The sequence below is a fragment of the Danio aesculapii genome, chromosome 21 (assembly GCF_903798145.1).
Source record: "Danio aesculapii chromosome 21, fDanAes4.1, whole genome shotgun sequence".
Lineage (NCBI taxonomy): Eukaryota > Metazoa > Chordata > Actinopteri > Cypriniformes > Danionidae > Danio > Danio aesculapii.
This window is the reverse complement of record NC_079455.1, coordinates 37,838,906-37,860,853: the sequence shown is the minus strand read 5'-3', so window position 1 is coordinate 37,860,853 and position 21,948 is coordinate 37,838,906. Positions and strand designations below refer to the sequence as shown.

The 21,948-nt window shown below is 35.6% G+C and overlaps 1 protein-coding gene across 1 annotated transcript in view; it reads left to right on the top strand.

Moving 5' to 3' along the window:
- The window catches only part of tbca (tubulin cofactor a), a 27,781-nt gene extending 6,291 nt beyond the window's left edge, over positions 1-21,490 (top strand). The window contains exons 2-4 of the mRNA XM_056447047.1: positions 7,701-7,806; positions 12,419-12,505; positions 21,167-21,490. Coding sequence (XP_056303022.1) covers positions 7,701-7,806; positions 12,419-12,505; positions 21,167-21,247 — 274 coding nt within the window. The 3' untranslated portion in view covers positions 21,248-21,490. The remainder of the gene's footprint in view (positions 1-7,700; positions 7,807-12,418; positions 12,506-21,166) is intronic.
- Positions 21,491-21,948: the final 458 nt, after the last annotated feature.

Here is a 21,948-nt window from a genome sequence, read left to right as displayed (position 1 = left end):
TGTAAACATAGTCATTGTTGCCATTGCCATTTGAGACAGTCAGACCATTGATTTTGGTATTTCGCTCAACTATAAAAAAGTTATAGCACAGCAGTTTTTATAACAAGAGATGAGTGGCAAAGAAATGTTTAACCATTTACTGTGTGTTAAATGATGACAGTGCAAGCTATAATCGTTTTTGTCATGTGTGACAGTGAAAATGCAATGTCACATCTACAACCCTGCTGCTGATGTTTAGAAAGTTTGATTGTTGATATTCTCAAAATAGGATAAAAACTCATTTTTATATATTGAAATACTTTATCCTCTCCATTTAGGAGTGTAAGTACAGTGGTTTCTTGGCGAATTCAGAGCATTGAGCAATGCTTTATTGCAACATACAACCACTGTGATTGTAAACTAAACAGGGGTTCCCAAACTTTTCAACCCGCTACCCCCAAAATAACAATGCCAGTGGCTCGCGACTCCAATATCCTCTGAGGTGGTTATAAATATATAAACCTTGCACACATTGGTAAACGCACACCGATAGGCCCAAGTCTATTTATCGTTTACTTTTGGAGAATGCCACTTGGAGACAATCCTCCATGTTCAGTTGTGGCTGTTTTTTTTTTATATATATATGTGAGTAGGTATGAATATGTGAGTAGGTGAATATGTGGTTTGGAAAAGTCAAGGTTTTAAAGCCGCCAAAATTTTATGTAATTTTTTATTTACATTTTTTTTATTTTTTTTTTTTTAGGACAACAGTATCTCCAGCAGAAAAGATATCCAAAGATGCCGTTTTAAATTGTAAATAAATCTGTGTTTTTGAAACTAATGAAGTCCATGATTAATTTTCATTATTTAGCTTGACATGTTTACTGCTCCAAAATAGTTTCAATGTTTCTTAAAGTAAAATACTGTATATTGTGTTCAAAGGAAAAAAAGGTTTTGTTTTTTACCCAAACATTTAAAAAGAACTTATTTTAGAGCAGTAATCGCTATACCATGATATTTTTACCCAAGGTTATCATATGAATCAGAATCTTATACCGGCCCATGCCTATACGTGAGTGATGTAAAAGTGTCAAGAAGTTTAACCTGGTGCCATAAAATCTCATGTCATGATATAAATCATCTCATATCCTATCCATCTCATATCGGGTCACAATACCTTTTTCTATAAATACAAATATTGACCACTTGGAAATTCTATATTTATTATTTACATTTTAAAATATATACTCGAATGTACTCATTTATACATGATTATTTTTTATTTTACGGATTAAATTTTTTATGAATTTATTTCAAACTTTAGGGCTAATGTTCGATCAAAAATGTTGAAGTGCTAACTTCATATGAATGATTTATTTATTTAACTTTTTCCAAAACTAATGATTATGCAGCCTAACATAAAATATTGCTAATTAAATACAAAATGTAAATGTTGTGCTTTATAATTTTGCAACTTTCTCACCATGTTGTAATTCACATTTCTGCCTCCACCTAAGATTACATGCAAACAATGACCGTAAACAATGTATATTGCCACACCTCAAATAAACAATAGAGCACGAAATGATAGACTTCGTTTTGTTCATCTACAGTGCTCTACGTATACCAGTATACCCTAACAAATCTCTCATTTAAATTAATATTTTCCATAGGAAGCTATGCAATATTATATTTGTGCATATACATTAGATTAATCAGTACTGAAGCCAAATCTGAAGCTTATCTAACAAAATAACTTATGGTAACGGTCCAAAATTATTAACCCAAATGCATATGTTTGGTAAAAATAATAAATAAAACATTTAAAAATAGCAAGATTCAACAGTAACAAAAAATTTATACAATTTTGTTGAAAATTTAGCAGTTTGTAACTTGTTTTCCCAGTATTTTGCATGAATTTAAATGCAATATCTTTCTATTTCTAACGCTGTTCAGTGACTAAAATATTATTTTAATGAATATATCCATTTAATAAATCTGTTTTGTTCAAATGCACCAAAATATGACCTATATTCACTGAGAAATGGATAAATATATTCATTTTCAAAATGGGGTGATCGGTTTTGCACTGTATATCGACATTGCACAGCCCTTTTTGAGACCAAGACTGAATAGTTTTATATAGTAAATGTCACTTTGAATAAAAGGTGCATGAACCATTGTCCAGGCTGTCAGTAAATTTCAAATAATATTAGTGTGTAATATCTAAAAATGGCCATGGTTTGATTGGCTTGCCAACATGTTGTCCATGGTAGTTGTGTTATGTTTTCATTTTTAAAGGTTGTAATTTTTACAGAAAAACACTGTCAAATGTGTCAGTTCCTCTGGCTATATTTGTTGATGCCATGAAGAGTTGTGTTGAGATGACATGCCAACATATTGTAAAACCTCGTGCTGTACAACATGTGGGTCCTTGTAATGTCAGTTAATTACAACCTTCAGGTCAAGCACTTCTCATACTGCTACATCCCTGCATTTTCAAAACCCTCAAGAGGCTCCGGAAATCAAGCCCTATGAAGTGGTCAAGAAAGATCTCGTGTCAAATGTTGCCAGCTCAGTAGTGTTCTCTGCTCAGCCTGAAGCATTCAGGCCAAACATCTGACAAAATATCAGCTGCACGATATAGGGAAAATTTGACATTGCAATATTTTGTTTTGCTGCAATTTATATTGTGATATGAAGACAATTTCACCAGATAGCTTGATTAGCTCTATTTGGACAGAATTCAGAAATTCAAGAATTTGGGATTATTCTGGAGGATTATGGGGATTAATATTGGGAAGATAGAAGGAAAATATTTTGCATCACAGTACTGTGGTACAGAAATTGAATAATCAAATGTAAAATAACACTGTAGAGGCTTAATTGTATTAATAATTTAATAAATGCATCTTTATTAGAGTTACAAACAGTACAATTGCTTGTGCCTGAATACTTTAAACACTCGCTGGTAGGCCAACATGGAATCTGCAAGCGCACATTTCTGCAGATTTTTAGCCCATCTTAAAGTCTATGTATTCACTTGTGTAAATGTGTGTACTTTTATATTTATTCAGTTTTTAAATGCCTTTCACTAATTCTATTGGGGTATAATTATAGTAATATTAAAATGTTCATATGATTTATTTGCAATACAGTTTGTACAGTAATATTTTCTGTCTTTTAGTAGAGATATTATATGAGAGACTTGCTTTGTTTACCAAATAAGTGGATCTAATTGCATTTGCATTCTAAACATTAAATAAAAGTTTAAAATAATTATTTATTATTTCACATATTAAGTTTTTAATTATGATACTCCTAAAATCATTCCGGATAAATCCGCAGATTCTGTCTGGCCCTACTCACTGGCCTTAAAAACGCATGCAACTGATAAACTTTCACTCCATAATGGTTGAACTCTTCAGTTAATCCAAAAATCTTCTGGTTCTGAACACTATAAAACTATAATCCCAACATATGAACTCAACATTGCACTTCCTGCGATGTGACTATGGCGGATGCGCACATTGCGATATCGATGCTGAAACCATATATTGTGCAGCCCTAATGTCAACCTATTCATTCGTCAAGGAAATTAGCTGTTTGTACAGAATTTTCTTCTCCTCCCTGGCCTTGTCAGGTAGATGGCGAATGGTCTAAACGAACCTTCTGCCAATCCTGTCGTCTCCTCCTCCATCGCTTTATTTTTTTCTTTTCGTATTCTTTCTGGTGATGCATTCCAGTCGCTGTTTTCTGGCCTAGCTCAGCGGATGCACTTAATAAAATGACAGACGTAATTTGCTTTTGTCACCGGGTCTCGCCGCGGGCCTGCCGCCTCAAAAATACAGTATTAGAGGGGAGAGAATGTGTGTGTCGAGTCTAATTCTTTTCTCTATTTTCCAGAGAGATGCTTTTTCCATTAAGCTGAAGGAAGCAGCCCTGGCAGCCCCATTTACAGCTCCTCAGCTCCGCCCCTGCTATAAGCAGCTCCCACATCACCCTGCAGAAACACCAAATTAACATCAGCATGACACTTTTTCATTAGCCTGTCCCTCACTTTTATTAGAATTATGCTACACCCCGATCTTTCCAGCTTCGCTTCCCCCTCTGCTTTTTTTTTTTTTTCTGTGGTCTAATTTTTGCGTGCATGTCAGAGAAAGCCTTACCTTGAGCATATGCTGAGAATTGCAGCAGGGCGTTTGATTGAAGCCTGTTAAAACCAGCGTAATTGACGTAAAATATGACATATTGCCGCAGGCGGAGACGAATCTTACGGCATGCGGCCCAGGCTGGCAGTATGTTTGATTAATGGAGAAGTGTCTCTCGCTCTCTCTATCTCTCTCTCTCTCTCTCTCTCTCTCTCTCTCTCTCTCTCTCTCTCTCTCTCTCTCTCTCTCTCTCTCTCTCTCTCTCTCTCTTGTCCTCGCTGTCTCTCTCTCACACACACACACACACACACGCATACACGGCTGATTTTATGAAAAATGAATTCCGCAACACCATGTCGTCCCGACAAGTGCGCAGGCCGCAGACGGAAAGCGGCTATTAGCTAGAATCATTATCAATAGTGATATTTTCAAACTCTATTACGGCAATCAGGCCGCGAATTTATTCACTGCGTTTAGTTCATTTGGCCATAATTGATAAATAATCAAAATTTATCAATGTACTCGCGCCGCGTTTTCACTAACAATCAAGCAAAAGTGGCCCATTTGCCACCTGACTTGGTCCAAATTAGGGACTAAATTGATGATCAATTAATCCTAGTAGGGGCAGTACAGTGTCTTTTGTGAATGTGTGTGTGCATCGGAGAGGGAAACAGACGCGGTTAAAGACAGATTAGCGTAGCGTTTAGGAAGTGGCTGATGCAGTTTAGCGCTGTGGCTAACAAGCATGCAGCTCCTCAGACTGACAGTATAATCATTAGGAGAGAGGTTTGGGAAGGCTGTGTTTACAGTAGGATACATTAGGATTTTTAGGTGTGTTTATGGGTTGAGAATTTGTTGGGAAATTATTTTTTTTAAGTATAAATTTACCACAGTCTAAACAATTAATCCATGTACACTCCAAAATTGTTTGCTGTTTGTTCAAACTACTTATTTAAAAAGAGCTGAAAGAATGCAATTGTTGAGTTTTTTGCAGGGACAATTTAATTGTTTTATGTTCAATCCACTTAAATTTGTAAAAACTAATAAGTTAATTTAATTCCTTCATGTTTTCCCAACACACATCATTTGTGTGGAACCCAGTATTTTGTACAGTGTATGGTTTGACCTGTGAATGGAATCACAGCAGCAGTTTGTTTGTTTTGCTATAATTTAAACACGCATATATTATATATTGCATAACTATGCCCGATTAAGGTTAATTTGTTTAAATTTGCTGATTGATTGGGCCAAATTGAGTCTAAGATATATAAGAAGTCTTGACTTTGTATTAGTACAATTGTTAGTTTCTCCATGCACAGTTGAAGGCAAAATTATTAGCTCACTTGATGAATTTTTCTTTTTTTTTTTCTTTTTTTTTTAGATTAGATTTAGATTTTAGATCCCTAAGCAATGTTTAACAAACTTTTCACACTATTTTCTACAATATTTTTTTTCTTCTGGATAAATTCTTAATTCTTTTAGTTTGGCAGTTTTTTTTTTCTTGTTTTTTTTTTTTTTTGTTGTTGCTGTTTTTAAGGTGAATATTATCACAGCCTTTTTTTTCTACAGTTAACCTAATACCTAGTAAAGTCTTTAAACTGCACTTTAAGGTTAGCTGAATACTACTATCTTGCAATATAACTAGTAAAATAGTATGTACTGTCTTGGCAAAGACAAATGAAATTCGTTATTAAATTGCTTATTAAAATGATTATGTTTAAACGTGATTAAAAACTCCATAAAAGAAAACAAATATTTGAATATATTAAATAATTAGAGGAAGGATAATAATGTTGACTTCAACTGTAAGTTTATAGTGAATTTTGAGTAAGATTTTTATTAATTGATATTTGGAAGCTGATAACACTTATACACTTAAAAAAATGCTGGATTCCACACAATCAATTTGTGTTGGGACAACATGAAAGAATTGACTTAACTTACACTCACTGGCCACTTTATTAGGTACTCCCTAATAGTACTAGGTTGGACCCCGTTTTGCCTTTAGAACTGCCTAAATCATTCATGGCATAGATTTAACAAGGTACTGGAAATATTCCTCAGAGATTTTGGTCCATATTGACATGATACCATCATTGCTGCAGATTTGTCGGCTGCACATCCATGATGCGAATACCCCGTTCCACCACATCCTAAGGGTGCTCTATTGGATTGAGATCTGGTGACTGTGGAGGCCATTTGAGTACAGTGAACTCATTGTCATGTTCAAGAAACCAGTCTGAGATGATTCAAGCTTTATGACATGGTGCGTTATTCTGCTGGAAGTAGCTATCAGAAGATGGGTACACTGTGGTCATAAAGGGATGGACATGGTCAACAACAATACTTAATTGGTACTAATGGGCCCAAAGTGTGCCAAGAAAACATCCCCCACACTATTACACCATCACTAGCAGCCTGAACTTTTGAAACAGGGCAGGATGGATCCATGCTTTCATGTTGTTGACGCCAAATTCTGACCCTACCATCCGAATGTCGCAGCAGAAATCGAGACTCATCAGATCAGGCAACGTTTTTCCAATCTTCTATTGTCCAATTTTGGTGAGCCTGTGTGAATTGTAGCCTCAGTTTCCTGTTCTTAGCTGACGCGGTGTGGTCTTCTGCTGCTGTAGCCCATACGCGGCAAGGTTGGACGTGTTGTGCATTCAGAGATACTCTTCTGCAGACCTTGGTTATAATGAGTGGTTATTTGAGTTACTGTTGCCTTTCTATCAGCTGGAACCAGTCTGGCCATTCTCCTCTGACCTCTGTCATTAACAAAGCATTTGCTCCCACAGAACTGCCGCTCTTTGGATATTTACTCTTTTTCAGACCATTCTCTGTAAACCCTAGAGATGGTTGTGCGTGAACATCCCAGTAGATCAACAGTTTCTGAAATACTCAGACCAGCTCGTCTAGCACCAACAACCATGCCACGTTCAAAGTCACTTAAATCTCATTTCTTCCCCATTCTGATGCTCGGTTTGAACTGCAGCAGATCGTCTTGACCATGTCTACATGCCTAAATGCATTGAGTTGCTGCCATGTGATTGGCTGATTAGACATCTGCGTTAACGAGCAGTTGGACAGGTGTACCTAATAAAGTGTATTAGCTTTTACAAATGTAAGTAGATCGAACATAAAATAATTACGTTGTCATAATAAGAGCTCAAATTGAGTTGTTTCAACTCGTTTTAAATAACAAGCTTGAACATTGTACTAGCCGATAAATAATTTGATTTGAGTCCGATTACAAAAACAACACCAACAAATCAAATGGAGGATAGCGAGTTTTATTTTCCAGACCTTTACTACAGAAGTCAAGCAACTGGTCTAATTCATTTCTATAAAATCACAGGAACAATAAAGATTGGTAATGTGAAACGTACAGACATCTGCGATTCTCTGATTTTGGCAGTGTGAAAGTTTTGAGAGATCTGCGCTTTAGCTAGTTGTTTGTCTTCATTGCAGAAAATTCCTGACAGCATTGGTTGGACAAATTAGGATTGAATTTTTTTACTAAAACTTGCCTCCATCCTCATTCCTGTTTTCTCTTTCTCTGTCTCTCAGTTTGGCTAAAGAGGAGGTGTTGTACATAAAAGAGGCAAAGCAGCAGGAAGAGAAGATTGAGCATCTCAAGGCAGAGGCAGGAGACGAGTATGTAATCAAGAAACAGGTAAAAAGAATAAAGTGGCTGAAACAACAGCTGGAAAACCTCATGAGACTCACATTTAACACATTATAGAAGTGCTGTGGTTAAAGTCCACAACTGAGGACACTTTTCTTTCTCTTCTTCCTAATCATTTTCTTCATTCCTCCTTTTTCTTTATTCTTTATTTCCTTTCTTTTCTTTCTTTTTTCTATTTTTCTTCCCTTCTTCCCCCTTTTTTCTTTTTCTTCTTTCTGCTTTCTTTCTTGCTTTTTTCTTTCCTTCCTTTTTTCGTTCTCCTTTTTTCTTTCTCCTTTTTCTTCTTTCTTTCTTTCTTTCTTTCTTTCTTTCTTCTTTCTTTCTTTCTTTCTTTCTTTCTTTCTTTCTTTCTTTCTTTCTTTCTTTCTTTCTTTCTTTCTTGCTTGCTTGCTTGCTTGCTTGCTTTTTCATTCTTTCTCCTTTTTCTTTTTTCTTCTTTCTTTCTTTCTTTTTCTTTCCATCGTTCTTTCTTTCCTTCTCCTTTCTTTCTCGTTCTTCATCTTTTTTCTGATCGTCTTTTCTTTATTCATTATTTTTTCTTTTTTCTTCCTTTTTTCTTTTTTCCTTTTTTACTTTTCTTTTCTACTTTTTTCTTTCTTTCCATTTCTTTTTCTTTTTCTTCTTTCTTTCCTTTAGTCTTTCTTTTTTTCTTTCGTGATTCTTTTCTTCTTCCTTCCTCCCTTTCTTTTTCTCTTTCTTTCTTTCTTTCTTTCTTTCTTTCTTGCTTTTTCTCATTCTTTCTTTCTTTCTTTCTTTCTTTCTTGCTTTTTCTCATTCTTTCTTTCTTTCTTTCTTTCTCCTTTCTCTTTTCTTCTTTCTCTTTCTTTTTCACCTTTTTTTCTTTTTTCTGATCGTCTTTTCTTCATTCCTTATTTTTTTTCTTCCTTTCTTTTTTTCTTTTTCTACCTATCTTTTTTATTCCTTTTTTTACTTCTTTTCTTTTCTCCTTTTTTATTTCTTTTTTTCCCTTTTCTTCTCTTTCTTTTTCTTCTTTCCTTTAGTCTTCCTTTTTTCTTTCGTGCTTCTTTCCTTCCTTCCTTCCTTCCTCCCCTTTCTTTCTTTCTTTATTTCTTTCTTTCGTTCTCCTTTCACAGATTTACACAGATTTCTTTACAACTTGAAAAGGCAATTTTGGATATCTGTCTTTTCTTTGGATATAAAGTAAAGCCACTGCACTGTTCTGGTCTACAGCTTGTATATTGCTTTATAAGCATTTGTTTTTCAGATGTTTGCTGAATCTTGGGCTGACCAGTAGCTTTTGATGTGAAGGATCCTTTTCTAAATAAAAGAGTCATAAAAAACATAAAACATATACCATAACATATACCATAGGAGAGGTATAACAGACACTCTTAGCGATTTTAAAACCTTGAAACTGGTTATCATCCCATGCCTTATGTATTCATCCAGTATTTGCCAAATTCTGAGATGAAATTCCAAGTTGTATGACTGGATTTCTCAATTCTGGCTACATGGAGTCTAATTAAACACATAATTTTCATCACTGACAGAATTCAGTAGCATTTATTTAAAGATCATTATGTTGCAGTTACTAATAAAGATGGCAGCCAACTGGCCAGTGACACCAAAGTCAATTTTAGTCACATTAATGCTTGGCTCAAGTTCATTTAGACTTTGATATCTGACATAATCACCGACTTTATAGAGAGCAAGTCTCCTTTAGGGTTTAATATCTGAATGTCTGGCCTGCTGCTACCAGGCTGATCTTCTGGCCTGTTGCTGAACGAGACAGAGCTGATTCAGTATGGCAGCGCTGTGGGTGAAATCAGGGCCAGTTTTAATGAGTTTTAATGTGCTGATGCAAAATTAATGACATTATGTAACTTTAGAGGAGTTTTGTAATTAACAGCACATGCTGCTAATTTAGAGGTTCTCCAGGAGTAGTGGCCCATGTGCTCTCTTTCTCTCTCACACTCTCTCTCTCTCTCTTTTCATTATCTCTCTCTCTCTCTCTCTCTCTCTCTCTCTCTCTCTCTCTCTCAATTCAAATGAGCTTTATTAGCATGACTTGCACAGTATTAGCAAAACATTGTGTAATGTATGAATATTGAACAATTATATAATTAAAAAAAGATAAAACTTTGATAAATCTGTAAAATATTTAAGTAAACAAAACATGTATTTCCTTCAAAAATAAATAAATAAAATTAATTATATTTGTAAACATTGTTAAAAAAATAATAATATATAAAAATTATATACACACACAGTGCTTAGCATATACACAGTGCTTCCCACACATAGACTTACCTGGCTGGGCGCCCAGGTTTATTAACGGCAGCCCAAGCATATTTGGTAGAGGTGTGAACCTACACTGGTCTCACAGTTCGGTTACGATTATCATGCCATCGATTCGGTTTAACTCTATCTCTGTGCATCACAATGCATTGACGATGCTTTCCATACACAGTTTTATATTTTACATCACAGCACAACAATTCTTGTATTAAAATGTATTTATATATTATTTGCAATACAATTTTGTCCTTTAATATTGTCAGATATATGAACTGTACCTTTAAAAAACTCAAGTACATGCACAGAACAGCATGAGCATTTATAGCAAATAAACAATTGTACAAATCCTGCCTTTCTGAGCATTGTCGAGCGAGTTCTTACACTCCTATGACAAGGTTCATACGGTCATGGAAAATCTGGTAAAGTCATGGAATTCTGACATGCATTTTCTAGGCCTGGAAACGTTTAGGAAAAACAGAAAAAGCCACAAAGTTTTGGAAAAGTCCTGGAAATTAGTTTAACAAATATCTGTAAACTTGAATATTGGTCAGTTGTCTTTACTTCTTTTTTGTCGTTGGCCAAAAACATGCTCACATTTTGAATGCTGTGTAAGCATTCATTCATTCATTTTCCTTCGGCTTAGTCTCAATTTCAGAGGTGGCACAGCGGGAAAGAACCGCCATGTGTAAGCATTATCTAAATAAATCTTACATACAATAGATATAAAAAATACATTCAAATTAAATAGATTGTTGTGTGTTTTATGATATGCTATAATACATTTTAATGTGCATTGTTTTCATTATTATTTACCATGTATACGTAGACATAACATTAAAAATGAGGTCATGAAAATTTACTTCAATGTCCTGAAAAAATTCATGGGAAAATCATGGAATTATAGTAGTAAAAATGAGATGAACCCTGCTATGATTGGTCACACGCTCAACAGAAAGGGCTGCAAATGGCTCTAATGCACTGGCGCTGTTCACCGATGAGTGACGCTGGTAATCGGCAGCAGCGATCACAGCTGATCCATGATGGACACAGAGGAGAAAACTCACTCTGCAGACACGCGCTCGTGTCTGTATCTAGAAGTATCACTGTAACAGCCGTGAGGAAAGGGAAAGTTACCTCACGACAGCAGGTCAAACGCCCACAGTGAGAGCGAGAGAAGCAGAAATGGAGTTTCCTTTAATTTTGTTTGTAGCAGTGAAATAGGGGCTTCTTCTGTAAGTGTCGAGCCTGTTTCATACCGCAAGCGTGAGCAGAGCTTGAGCAGCAAATGTTTTTTTCGGCATCCATCTTAACAGATTAAAGCTTTCATACTGCATGCAGAAGCAGCGCATCAGTGTGAGGCGTGAGCGTTGCTGAAGCAGCAGTGTCGATAGGTTCAGCGCTGGGTCTATTTTTGCTGCGCAGCTCACGCTCAGTTATAGTGACTGCATTGATATTGACCAAAAACACACTGAATGACAGTAAAAAGTAGCAATTTTACCCAATAAATGCATCAATAATATCCACTGATTTTTATAAAGTCAATCAATTGAACTTAAACGATTGAAAATGGCAACACATATTTATTTGGGCCCGAACTACAAAACCTAACTACTATTAGTTTTGCTTAGTAAGTTGACACTAGTTTGATCATGTATAAATATCATTATAACTATATTGTATAAATATTCTTATGACTGTAGGCCTACATTATCCTGACAATCAATAACAAAATGACATGGTATCGCAGGCGGTTGTCCTTGAGTGCACCTGAAAGACATGGGTGACATGAGAAGCATACAGTTCTTTAGGATCTATATAGTTTGCAAAATAAAAACTTGCAGGTTAAGGAAAAAGCATAGGAGGAAGTTGCAGTGGGCCTTGGTGCAGATTCAGGCACAGTCGGTGTGTAAGGCAAATGTCTGTTTGTTGCTTCTGCTCTCCATATGCGCTGCTCACGCTCTGCTTGCGGTGTGAAACAGGTGTCGGTGAAAGAGATTGTGTGTTTTTAGTAGTTGGAGAATTATAATTACTTGCACTCGCCATAGTAATCTACCGCAATATAGCGCACATAAGATAAATCACGTCAGTACGTAATAACCGTTCTATTACTGAACGGATAACGAATTGTTTACGTCTGCATTGTGGTGCACCAAAGAAACGATTAATTTTGACACCCCTAATAATATTTATTTATTTTTTACTATTATTATTATCCTTTTACACTTTTTTTTGTATCCAGCCAAGATTTGCGATCAATTAACCAGTGGAAAATGTTCTCTTGTTAGCCATACATTAGTACTTTTTTTTTTAAATTAATCTCTCTGAAATGTCTCTTTAACAGATGGAGGTGCTGCAGGAGTCCAGAATGATGATTCCTGACTGTCATCGTCGTTTAGCAATGGCTCACGCTGACCTGCAGCAACTATTGGTGAGAATATTAAACATGCATACACACGCACTATTATTAAATTGATCTGTTTGTTTGAGGAACCTGAACAGCCTGACACAGTACCATTGTTACTGTTTTACATCTACAGTGGCAATTATAATACATTTGATTAAAGCTAGGCAAGGCAAGCTTATTTATATAGCACATTTCATACACCATGGCAGTTCAAAGTGCTTTACATAAACAGGAATACAAGTATAAAAAAAATAAAAACAAATAATAAAAGTAATTAAAACAGATTAAAATGTGTTAAAACTGGTTATAAAAGAGTGAAAAGAAAAGAAAGACATAATAGTGCCATCTGTCTGAGGTAGCACAGTGCTCATTCAGTAAAGGCACAGCTAAACAGATGTGTTTTCAGTCTTGATTTGAATGTGCCTAATGTTGGAGCACATCTGATCACTTCTGAAAGCTGATTCCAGCAGTTGGGGGGCGTAATAGCTAAAAGCCGATTCATCCTGCTTTGACTGAACTCTTGGAATTTCTAATTTACTTGATCCTAATGATCTGAGTGATCTGTTAGGTTTGTATTCAGTGAGCATATCTATAATGTATTGAGGTCCTAGGCCATTTAGTGATTTATTGACCAGTAATAATACTTTAAATCTATTCTGAATGTAACTGGGAGCCAGAGTAAAGACCTGAAGACAGGTGTGATGTGCTCTGATTTTCCGGTTCTGGTCAGAATACAGCTACATAGTTTCAAGTGCATGCTAATTTATTTGATTGCTAATTTGTTGGACCATTTCTGTTAATGATTGTGCCCTTAAATGTTGGTTTAAAGTAAAAAACAAAAAAACATTTAGCTCCCAGCAAATTTTAATTCAGTGATTGTAAGTGATTAAAATGCCTGTGCATCTATTTTGGTATGCATTAAATGAAAAAGAAAACTGTTGTGTTTTATTCATAGAAAGCATATTAAATGCAAGGTAATTTATGCAACTTTAAATGTTTTTAATGCATTTTTAAAAACAATGTTCAATTATCTTTCATTGTGAATTAAATGAATCAATGTGATTATATTGATCTGTGCTTACATGTGTTATCCTATAAAATGATAGACCATAATAAGTGAAAACAAGAATTAATTCTCTTAATATGTTACAATAGCTATGTTTCCATCCACCTATTTTTATGCACATTTTGGATATGCGCATAAAAAACCGGTTGATGGAAACGGCAAGATGCGCATATATTTTGAAAATGCGCAGAAAATGCATATGTGCACAACTGAGTAGGATAAACTTTTTATTCGATAAGTAAAGATGCGCATAAAATGCAATGAAAAGACTTTTTACCGAACAAATTCCAGTATGTGCATTAAAGTCATGTGATTTTGTTATAAGAGATCATGTGAGGATAAAAATGTGTGTGAATGGACAAGCCAGCAGGCTGAGCTCACTGTAAAACATCTGAAACCATTTCAGTATTAGTGTTGTTATATTATTAATTACGTCCAGAATGAAAAGTGTCTGTGCTCCATGTCTCACGCCTTCAAACGCCACCGCGCGTTCACTGCGTGTCAGGATTGCCTTCTGAGGGACAAGTAATTTATTAAATGAAGAAAATATTGACGCAGCTTCTCCTACCTCAGCAAATTCCATTTTTACTGTTGATATTTGGCACCAGTTAATCAGAAAGTGACGATTTTGTTCGCTTTGACTCATTGGATGGAAACGCTGCTTTATTCTCACATCTTTTATGCGATAATCCAGTTTTGCGCATAAAGTTAATTCGCAGTTTTGGATAGAAGCATGGCAAATGTTGCCAATAAAAGCCATACATTTATAGATGGACATTTTTATGGCCAAGCCAATGTTGGTGATTTAGTTATTTTTGTAGTTTTATTTCTATATTATTAATATAAACCTATTTCCTTTTTTATTAAATTCAGTTCTTATTCATTTCAGTTTGATGACAAATTCTGTTTTCTCATTATTTAGTTTTAATTTCTTCAGTTTGGCTGGAATAAAAAAGATCAATATTTTTAGCCCCTTAAAAAGGATTTTTTGTCTAGTGCCCACAGAACAAATGGCTAGCCTGATTAGCCTAATTAGCCAAGCCTTTAAATTGTACTTCAAGCTAAATACTAGTAAAAAAAAAGTATGTGCTGTCATCATGGCAAAGACAAAAAATAAATACATTTTTAGAACTTAATTATTAAAACTATTATATTTTAAAATGTTGAAAAAATCCTTTAAACCACATTTTTAAAAGGAGTAAAATTTCACAGGTCTAATACTTTTTTCTTCAAGTGCGTGCGCGTGTGTGTGTGTGTGTGTGTGTGTGTGTGTGTGTGTGTGTGTGTTGTGTGTGTGTGTGTGTGTGTGTGTGTGTGTGTGTGTGTGTGTGTGTGTGTGTGTGTGTGTGTTTGTTTTTACTTTAAAAAGAAATTTTTTAGTTTGAACTCATCTCAGGTTTTTTGTTCAATGCTAAACTCAGAACACCGTAACATGATGAAAGATGCAACGGTTATAGATTTTGGTTTTACGATTATAGTCTGAGGAATAATCACGCTTTCACCGTTATCACCATTATTATGCGTTCTTTAATTTAACATCAAAACACTGCTAGTTTAGAAAAATCACACGAAAACACCTTTTATTTTAAAGTGTTATTATTATGCTCAGTAACTAAATAATACAGCACAAAATAATAATCGAAACCAAGAGTGGTCAATTTCTCTTTGGACTTGTACAGAGAAATAAATGATAGAACAATAAATAAATAAATAAATAAAAATATGAATAATTCGATCCTTGGCTAGGTCAGTTGGCGTTTCTGTGTGGAGTTTGCATGTTCTCCCTGTGTTCAGATTGGTTTTCTCCGGGTGCTCTGGTTTCCCCCACAAGTCTAAAGACACGTGGTATAGGTGAATTGGGTAGGCTAAACTGTTCATAGTGTATGTATGTGAATGAGGGTGTATGGATGTTTCCCCGTTATGGGTTGCAACTGGAAAGGCATCCGCTGCGTAAAACGTGCTGGATAAATTGGCAGTTCATTCCACTGTGGCGACCCCGGATTAATAAAGGGACTAAGCCGTAAAAAAAAAAAATGAATGAATGAACATTAAGTATTAAAAAATAGTATTTGTCTAATATAAATCTAAGCTACATACAGCGCTCAGGATAATTTAGTACAGCCCATTTTGATAATTAATATTAGTATCCATTTCTCAGTGAATATATGCAATGTCTTTTGGTGCATTTAAACAAAACATTTAAACTAAATAAGGACTAAATGTCTGTTGTGTGTAGTTCTTCTGTAGTTGGTAACATATCGGAGACTGTAAGGGGCTGTATGTGTTTATATATGTTCATTTATTTAGTTATTTAATATAATTACAGACGTTACAGTAGGCTATTTCGCACTGTCATTGATCTGCAGTTATAATCAACTCATGTTCATAGAAAAGTTAGTAATGAACATTTATACTGAAGTATTTATGTGTATGAAGCATCTGTTTTGTGAGAAGTGCTTCTCATATGATATGTAAGCGACCCGTACAGCTTTACTGTGGACATTTCTCGAGCAAAAATGTCATCGACTGAAACTTTTTTTGTCATATACTACACCCACCAAAAGGGTACCCTTGGTAGTGGAAATGCAAGCCTGATTAAGGTGATACCAGTCAGTGGAAACGACCCATTATATATGCTGAGCACTGTATTAGCTAAGTTTTTCCCTTTTAAAGAGAACAATGTAATCAAATGCTGCTGAACCTCTGTCTGAAAGCAGAACAACTATATTATGAACTTGTTTGGTATTTTCATGTTGTATTTTTTGTCCTCTTTAGAGTAGAAATGTGCATATTCCAAACAAACTATGAAGCTGAACGATCAGTTCTTGTCACATGACCCACGGTGTGCTCGCGGCATTCTGAAAAGTAGGTGTGCCTGGAAAGCGCAAGTGTGTGTGGCACTGTGCGCGTCGCTCCTAATATGCATGCCCATTGCCTCCATTGGAAATAACGAATTTGCGATCACAAAAGATGCAGCATGTGAACGGCCCTTAGTTCATAACCTCAGCCATAGTTAATCTAGTGTGCGTTCGTATTAGCCTTAGTATACAAGCTCAGAACGTTAAAATAGCGCACAGTTGGCTTGACTTTGTTTAGTTGCAGCAGTTTTGTTCTGTGCAGAAACACGCTGTTGAGAAGCCTTTACGAATAGCTAACTATGACGAGTTAAAGCGCGGTTATAGTGAATTCGGTTAATCGTTGTATCCCTAAACATGACAAGTTCATATTTGTGTCTGTACAATTAAGACTGCATCATCCACTTCCTGTTTGTTAACATTCACAGGAAGTAGAGGATAACGGGTCACATTAATGAACAGAAAGTGAAGTGATGAAATAAAAACTGTGCTGGAGCGGCTGCATTTTAAAGGCTTAATGCTAAATCTGCTGTTTGTGTTTCTCTTTTTCTGTGCCAGTGTAAAATGTACTGGTACACCAGCAGAATGAAGCCACACAGACAGACCCACACACACACACCTGTGCTGCACTCATTTCAGTTCATTAGTGATGTTGTCACGGCAATGGCCTCCATAGAAACCGTCGTCGATCGATTAGCATTGATATGACCTACTCCTCTCACTGCCTCCATTACATTTTCACACTGTGTTACGAGTGTGTGTGTGTGTGTTTGTCTGAGGCGCTTGTGTGTGTGATTATCTGACAGCTTCACTGAGTGGATTAGCTGTTTTTGGTGATGTAGTTAGTCTCTCTCATTGTGTTACTGTGATCTGATTTACTAACTCACACTGGATGGAAAACTCCCACTCGTTCTGCTTATCCGTCCACTTCAGCTTTGTGTTTATGGCATTTAAAGCCTTAAAAAACGGTGTAAAATACATGTTTCTTTCAGTTCATCTTGACTAAAGTGATGAGGTGTGTCATGAAATATGAGGCTGGGTCCTGATTAATTATTCTGATTGTGATTTATTAAATTCAATTATTGATCTTGTTGATTAGCGCGGATGTTTATACAATGGTAAGTATTTGATTTTTCTGATCAAATAAATGTCACACAATGATACAATCTAGGGCTGCACAATATATCGCAAAAGTAAAGTTATCGCAATAATAAAAGATGCAATATACACTCACCGGCCACTTTATTAGGTACACTGCTTGTTAACGCAAATTTCTAATCAGCCAATCACATGGCAGCAACTCGATGCATTTAGGCATGTAGACATGGTCAACACGATCTGCTGCTGTTCAAACTGAGCATTAGAATGAGGAAGAAAGGTGATTTAAGTGACTTTGAACGTGGCATGGTGGTTGGTGCCAGACGGGCTGGTCTGAGTATTTCAGAAACTATTAATCTACTGCGATTTTCACGCACAACCATCTCTAGGGTTTACAGAGAATGGTCTGAAAAAGAGAAAATATCCAGTGAGCGGCAGTTCTGTGGGCGCAAATGCCTTGTTGATGCCAGAGGTCAGAGGAGAATGGCCAGACTGGTTCCAGCTGATAGAAAGGCAACAGTAACTCAAATAATGACTCATTATATGCAGTCAACCAAGATATGCAGAAGAGCATCTAAACGCACAACATGTCCAACCTTGAGGCAGATGGGCTACAGCAGCAGAAGACCACACCGGGTGCCACTACTGTCAGCTAAGAAATGGAAACTGAGGCTACAATTCACACAGGCTCACCAAAATTGGACAATAGAAGACTGAGAAAACATTGCCTAGTCTGATGAGTCTCGATTTCTGCTGCCACATTCAGATGGTCGGGTCAGAATTTGGCATCAACAACATGAAAGCATGGATCCATCCTGCCTTGTATCAATGGTTCAAGCTGGTGGTGTAATGGTGTGGGGGATATTTTCTTGGCAAACTTTGGGTTCATTAGTACCAATTCAGCATCGTGTCAATGCCACAGCCTACCTGAGTATTGTTGCTGACCATGTCCATCCCTTTTATGACCACAGTGTGCCCATCTTCTGATGGCTACTTTCAGCAGGATAACGCACCATGTCAAAGTGTGAATCATCTAAGACTGGTTTCTTGAACATGACAATGAGTTCACTGTTTTCAAATGGCCTTCACAGTCACCAGAACTCAATCCAATAGAGCACCTTTGGGGTGTGGTGGAATGGGAGATTCGCATCATGGATGTGCAGCCGACAATACTGCAGCAACTGCAGGATGCTATCATGTCAATATGGAAAAAAATCTATGTCATGAAGGATTAAGGCAGTTCGGAAGGCAAAAGGTAGTCAAAGCCGGTACTAGTAATGTGTACCTAATAAAGTGGCCGGTGAGTGTATGTATCACAGATGTGTGATAAATACATTTATTTTATGTATTGATTGTTTATGTAAATTTGACCAATCAGATGGGGCCTTGCTATCTTTGTCCCCACCTGCACAGTAGTTGCTGTCCTGCTATTGGCTGAAAATAAATACCTCTAAAGACAACAGCCAATCAGAGTCAGAATATCTGCTGAGTGTTTCACTCATTCATCGTGTTTTAAAGACTAAATGTTTGCACCTTTTTTTTTTTTTTTTTTTTTTGTCTGAATTAGAATAAATTAGATCTAGTTAATTTCAATATTGTGAAATAAATTATTTAAATGATTTAAAAATACTAATAAAAATGTTTTTGTTTTTTTTAAGGGAAATGTTTCATCATAAGAAAATCATTATCGTAATACTCAACAGCACTGACTCTTATTTCTTTCAGTATCATGCAGCCCTAAAACTGTGAGATATTATTACAGGGTATCTTGAGTGTCTAAAATCCCAAAATCAAAATTTTAGACCTTAAAAAGTCTTACATTTACTGAAATATTGTGTTACTGTATATGTCTTAAATATTTTTAAACAGGTCTTAATTTTCCTTTGTTCATCTATTGCTACCCAGTCTGGCCAAACAATCACCAACAATGCATCTCAAATTCTCAATAAAACTTTACATTTTTTGTTTTAAAAGGTTTTAACTCTACGTTTATCACAATAGTTTAATTATTTTACTTGCAATAACATAGTTCTCCATGTATTTACTGCTGAGGACACCAACCTGGATAGATTTTTCTGGACAGACACTTATTCTTTTTTTTTTTTTTTTTTTTTGAAAACATTGTAAAGATCCAAGTAGAGCTTGCTTATTTTTACACAATATTTAAAATATTTTGCTAAGAAATATCTAAAATAATCTTAGTTTTATTGTGAAGTTATTATTGTATTATTAAATGTATTAAATAAAATATTTTTTGATAGGGCAAATAAAAATCTTTTCTATCTGGGCCATTTGAAAAGGTCCTTAGCCTTTAGCCCTTTATGAGTCTAAAATTTCATTCATAATGCTCTTAAAAATGTCTTAAATTAAACTGGTAAACCTGCAAAAACCCTGGATTACTTGAAAAATATTGAATATTTTCTAGTTTTATTTGTGTCATTTTTAAGCCATTTTAAACAGTTTTCCTTGCTTTTTTTCATAAGAAGAGAAATGCGTGCTACAAAAAATTGCTATTAAAAAAAACAATTCACATTCACTTATCAATAATAGTCAGATACAATGTTACATAGATGAGAACAAAACAGGACCCCCTTTTCTGTCTCCCACCACCACATGACAACCTCAAAACATTATGCTTTTCCGAGTGTGTCTCATACAGGTGAGTGGGCTTGACAAACCACCTGTAGAAACACACTCTTTCACACGTTAACACACACTTGCACCAGTTTTTGTACATTTGCACCAGACGCTTTCTTACAATCACTCCATATCTGTTTTAACAAATGTGCATTCATCAAATGTGCTTCACACAGGTGAGTGGCCTTGACAAACCACCTGTAGAAACAATCTTCTCTATAATTAAAAGACTCCCACCAGGGCTGCACAATATATGGTGTCAGCGTCGATATCGCAATGTGTGCTTTCACAATAGTCACATCCCAGTATCTGCAATGTTGAGTTGGGTTTGTAGTTTATCAGCAATGAAGAGATTGTACAGGGTTATTTTACATTTACATTTGCTTATTCAATTACTGTCCCTGAATATATATATATGACTACTGTTTGACTCTCCAGAAAACCATAAAGCGCTACATGTTACACTTTTATCTTTGCTCTACCTTATTTATGCTTGCAATTTGTTAATACACTCCACTACAGATTATGCCAATCTTAATTAATGATTTCATTTATAGCTCAAGCCATCTGCTGAAATTGTATTCATATTGCAGTATGTATATTGCAGAAAAATAAAATATTGCATGTCAGATTTTTCCAATAACGTACAGCCCTAACTCCCACCTCTTTACTTTTGCACTTAATGCTCTGAGCACTAACAGTTCCTCTCTATAATTAGCACTTCTTGTATGTATATCCTCTTCTTGTTGAATCGCTGAGTACCTCCTCAATTGTAAGTTGCTGTAAACAAAAGCGTCTGCTAAATGTAAAAAATGTTAGGATGTTATATTATCAATTTTTAACATAGAAATTTAAACATTTTGTACATTTTATTTGTTATTTTTATTAACTTTTTTTTTATTAATCTTTTATAATGTCTCTCTGTCTTATAAATAAAGTCCAAACAGAGCCAGAATATGAAAATCATATACAGATTTTTGAATGAATTCTGAAGATCCAGACCGTGACTTAAAACGCTTTTATTTGCAGGAGACAGAAGAGGAGCTGGCTGAAGCTGAAGAATACAAGGAGGCCAGGACTGTTTTAGATTCAGTCAAGCTGGAAGGATGATGGACACGATCACACAAACACCCACAGACGCTCACAAACACACTGACATCCCCAAATGTGTCCATTCCATTCCTTAAGACTTGCTTAGCATTTCAACTGCAAGGCTGTGTTTACCGATTCCTTACGTTCGCATTTCATAGGTTTTTGTATTGACTCATGATTTAATAACACTGTCTTCTCCTAAGCCTTCTGTGATCAAATCTACACAAATATCAAATAAAGGTTCTTTTTTGCTAGTTCAAACTCTACGATTTTGTTATTGGTGTATAGAACAATTTTCAAGAATATTAATATTATTTTATGTTATACACTAGTTTTTGTATATGAAGGCAAAATTATTATCCTTCCTGAGCTATTTATTTTTTCATTTATTTTCCAAGTGATGTTCAAAAGAGCAAGTTTTCAATATTTCATATATTTTTCCCTTTGGAGAAAGGTTAATTTAGTTAAAATCATTACTGCATCTAAAATGGTAAAAAGCCTTGGTGTAACGATTGATGACCAACTAAACTTCTCTGACCACATTTCTAGAACTGCTCGATCTTGCAGATTCGCACTCTATAACATCAGAAAGGTCCGACCCTTCCTATCTGAACATACAGCTCAACTCATTGTTCAAGCTCTTGTTCTCTCCAAACTGGATTATTGCAACTCTCTGCTAGCCGGGCTTCCAGCTAATTCTATCAAACCTCTTCAGCTGC